Below are 3,930 nucleotides of genomic sequence, written 5' to 3'. Positions count from 1 at the left end.
ACCCCCTCCCTCAGCTGACAGCCCTGGCACCCGGGCAGGGCCGAGGCACGCAGCTTTCCCTGGCCACGGTCCCCAGCTCCACCGGGCCTGCTGAGGCCCCTGGCACCCAGGAGAGGGCAGTGGGGGGGCCCTGCTCTGAGCCTCCCTCCCCGCTGCGAGACCCAAGGTCTCCTGCCCCCTGCTCAGCCCTGGCTCGTGGGTGATCCTCAGCTCGGCGCCCCTTTCCTCCTGCGGCCCCGGAGATCAGAGGTCACCGGCCTCCTGCCCCCGCGCCACTCCCTGGTGCAGCAATCAGCCTGTTGCAGGCGGGCTGGGGGGCGCTGTCTATCTCCTCCAGGGCCCAGGGCAGGGTCCCAGCCTGCGGGTCCTGGGACATGTCTCCTAGGCTTGCAGGCTAGACCGGCTTCCCCAGGGGTGCAGGCTGTCAGCGGGTTTGCAAGCCCTGATGCCTGCTCCCCTTGGAGTGCGGGGGCTGCAGAGGCCAATGTGTGGGGTGGCTCTGCTGGAAGGCCCCGGGGGGCTGAGATGAGTCCCTGGTACCGGCAGCGAGTGGGAAGGATGGTGGGATTTCCCTCATCTGGGGTCCGGTCCCTGGCTCTGACTCTGCCTCTGACCCCGTCTCCTTCCCTCTCCCCAGGTCAACGACTTCCTGTCGGGAAGGTCCCCGCTGACCCTGGCCCTGCGGGTCGGGGACCACATGATGTTCGTGCAGCTGCAGCTGGCGGCCCAGCAGACGGGAGGGCAGCTCCAGCACCGGCACGTCATCGCCAGCCGGGGCGAGCCCGGGGCCGCGGCCAACCCCGCCTCCCACTGCCGGACGCTGCACGGGGCATCCGGCTCCAACTTCGCCCGCATCCCTGTGGTGCCCGCGTGCCAGCAGAGCCCCGCCCCCAGCCCCGCCCCCTCGGCGCAGGCGACGCCCATGTACTGTAACGCTACCCACCCCGCCCCCGTCACCGCCGGGATGTTCCGGTCGCACGGTGCCAGCACGCAAACGGTTAACAGCAGTGTGGTCTCCTCCTGCTCAGAGGTGAGCCTGGCCTGGGGGGCGCTGGGAGCCAGGTGGGGGGCTGGGAATGGGGTCCGCAGCTGGTGCTGGGCAGCGCCCAGTCTACTCCCTGCCCCTGGGGCTAATTGCAATCTTGAGCCAGAGTTTTCCAGCTGCCCCATTGCACTGGTGGAAAAACTGAGGCACAAAGCAGGGAGGTGACTCCTTTGACAGGGCTCGGCTGAGCTGGGGTTGCAATGCCAGTCTCCCGATGCCCAGGCTGCTGCCTCACCCCCTGTATCCCACTCCCTCCCCAGGAGCGGGTGCAACGGGGCTCTTCTGGCTCGGAGGCTCCAGACCGTAGCATCCTAAATGCCCCGTTAAATCCCCTTTTGCTGCTGGCTTTGAGCTGCCCTGATGAGTCAGGTCTTTGTGGCCAGGAGCATCTGCTGGCCTCTCTTCCCATGGGTGCTGGGAATGGGGTTGCGTCCCGGGCGGCGGGCTCCATTCCTGACGTCTCACGTGCTCTCCCCTCCTCGCCCGCGCCAGGTGGACTGCAGCGCCCGGAGCAGCAATGCCAGTGGCAGCAGCAGCCCGGCCCCGACGCCCCGATCCCGCAAACCCGGTGCCGTCATCGAGAGCTTCGTGAACCACGCTCCCGGGGTCTTTTCAGGGACCTTCTCTGGTACGAGAGACCCGCGGCAGGCCGGGGGGTGTGCGGGGGTGCCAGTTCTCATCTCGCCTGCCCTAGCCTCCCCTTCTGTTCGTCTGAGCGGCTGGAGGATTGGGGCCTGGGGGGGTGATGGGGACCAGAGCCATGCCCTTGTTGGTTGGTATGGTAACCAGAAGGTGTTGCCAAGTGATAGCATCTTGGGGGACTGAGGAGGGGGCAGAGGTTTCTGGCTCTCTTCCTATGCCTTCCTGCTGGCCGGGGTGGGATGCTCTGGGCATGACTGCAGTGCCCCGTGCCGTGCTCTTGGGCACCCCAAGAGTAACGCCAGTGGGTGGCTGGGAGTGGGCTCCCAAAGGCGGGGTGCCTGCGTGGCATGGCATTGGCCTCACCCGGTGGTTCCCTCCCGCAGGAACTTTGCACCCCAACTGCCAGGACAGCAGCGGGCGGCCGCGGCGCGACATCGGCACCATCCTGCAGATCCTCAACGACCTGCTGAGCGCCACGCGGCACTACCAGGGCATGCCCCAGTCCCTGACGCAGCTGCGATGCCAGACCCAGTGCTCCCCCTCGGCCCCCTCCTCCCCGGAGCTCGCCGCCAAAGCTACCTCAGAGACCCTGACGACGGCGACCTCCGTGGCCTCCCAGCCCCTGCACTCCGTGGTCCAGTGCCAGAGCCAAATCCGGATGTGCAAGCCCAGCGGTAAGCCTCACCTGCATGCCCCCTGCCCCAAAGCCAGCCGGGCTGCCTTCCCGCATCCGGTGGCTTGAGGTCCGTGGCCTGTCTCAGGCCTTGGTTTGTCCCAAGCCGCGTGGCTAGGGTGGCTGAGACTTGCAGCATGGGTCCAGCCTGCCATATGGAAGTCTATTGGCTTCATCCTCCATGTCCATCTTCAGAGGCTGACCCAGGGTTAAATGCCGCTTCCCCAGGGTTGATGGCCTTGGCGGGGTGCTGATCGCTGGGCAAAGGGGACCTCAGCGGTCCTAGCCGCCAGCCCCCCAGGCTGCCTGAGCCCCCAGCGGACAATGGGGAGGAAACCGGGGCGCTGGGGTGGAAGGAAGGAGACGGGCGCTCGCCGGGATTCGCCCGCTCCGGTTTGCTTCCCCTGCGTATCCGGTTCCGTCGGCTCCTTTGTTCTATAATTGTCCTTGTGGTGCTTCCACGCCAGCTGGCGGCGGGCGGGGGGGAGAGAAGAGGAGTGCTCGGCGGGGCGGGGGGCTCCAGTGCCAGGTGCAAGCGCTCCCAGATTGTGGAAAGCAGACTGAGGAGGTCGCCCCCCGTGCCCCCGACCCTCTCCAGCCTCACCCAGCAGAGCCAGAGGGGCTGGACCAGGCACCTCCTTGCCAGCCTGGCTGCCTCCAGCAAAGGGTTAATCCCCGGGTGGAACTGGCTGTGTTCAGACCCGCCATATGCTGCTGAGTAAATTGAGCCTGGGTTTTTAATGAATGCCCACTTGCTGGGTTTTTTTATGTCCTAAGCATCTAACGTAGCAGCCCTGGGCAGAGCCCAGCCTGCAAACCCAGCCCCTGGTACCACCGGTCTCCGTGCCCGGGCTCCTGACCCCGTGCGGACCATTGATTGCAGCGAGCGAGTAGAATAATTCGTGGGATGGAGGTTGTGGGGTCTCCGTAGGGTCTCCCATAGGGTCTCCGGGTTGTCAGAGCAGAGCTGGGGGAAGGGTCTCTGGCCTCAGGGGGTGGCAAGCCCCACGGGGCTTTGCTCTTTATTTTCAGGTCCTCTGCTTGCGATTTGCATATTGAAATCAGCTGCTTTGCCTGGGCTTTCCAGTCTAGACGCTGATTTGGAAAGGCACCGAATCAGGGCTGCGGAGAGGCTTGTTGGCACCTGCAGCACTGGGTGGGTCTTGGGGGCGCTGAAGTCTGACCCGTGCCATTCTGCTTTTCCTAAACTCTCCCTTTTCCCTGCTTCCCAGGGGTGTCTGCAGAGCCCTCCGGGGTGTGCCCCTGCCCTATCCCGGGATGGCTCCTTCTGTCCTCATCCGTTCCCTTCCCCTCCTGCCCGGCCGTAGCCCGCTCAGGTGCTGCCTCCTCCAGCTGGGCTCCCAAACCTGTGTGGTCAGGCTGATTTCTCTTCCTAGTTGGCTGGTTGGTTTTGATGGGGGCGGAGAGGGGACCAGTCCAGGCAGTGAGGAAGATGCTGAAGCTTTGAACTTCAAAGCTGAGATGCTCTTGAGTTGCTGATTTTTTTTTTTTTTTTTTGCATGGTGGGGGCATGGCTTGTGCCTGCATTGGAGGCCTGCCCCTCTGATGC

At 65.0% G+C, this 3,930-nt stretch overlaps 1 protein-coding gene across 1 annotated transcript in view; it reads left to right on the top strand.

Annotated features, from left to right (window-relative positions):
• Nucleotides 1–3,930, top strand: part of MIDN (midnolin) — a 30,992-nt gene that overhangs the window by 17,176 nt on the left and 9,886 nt on the right. Inside the window, 3 exon segments of the mRNA XM_025196563.1 lie at nucleotides 638–1,030; nucleotides 1,538–1,673; nucleotides 2,071–2,361. Coding sequence (XP_025052348.1) covers nucleotides 638–1,030; nucleotides 1,538–1,673; nucleotides 2,071–2,361 — 820 coding nt within the window.

This window comes from Alligator sinensis, unplaced genomic scaffold (genome assembly GCF_000455745.1).
Source record: "Alligator sinensis unplaced genomic scaffold, ASM45574v1 scaffold1295_1, whole genome shotgun sequence".
Taxonomy (NCBI): Eukaryota; Metazoa; Chordata; order Crocodylia; family Alligatoridae; genus Alligator; species Alligator sinensis.
The sequence above is the reverse complement of the archived record's forward strand: the minus strand, read 5'-3'. Positions and strand labels throughout refer to the sequence as shown.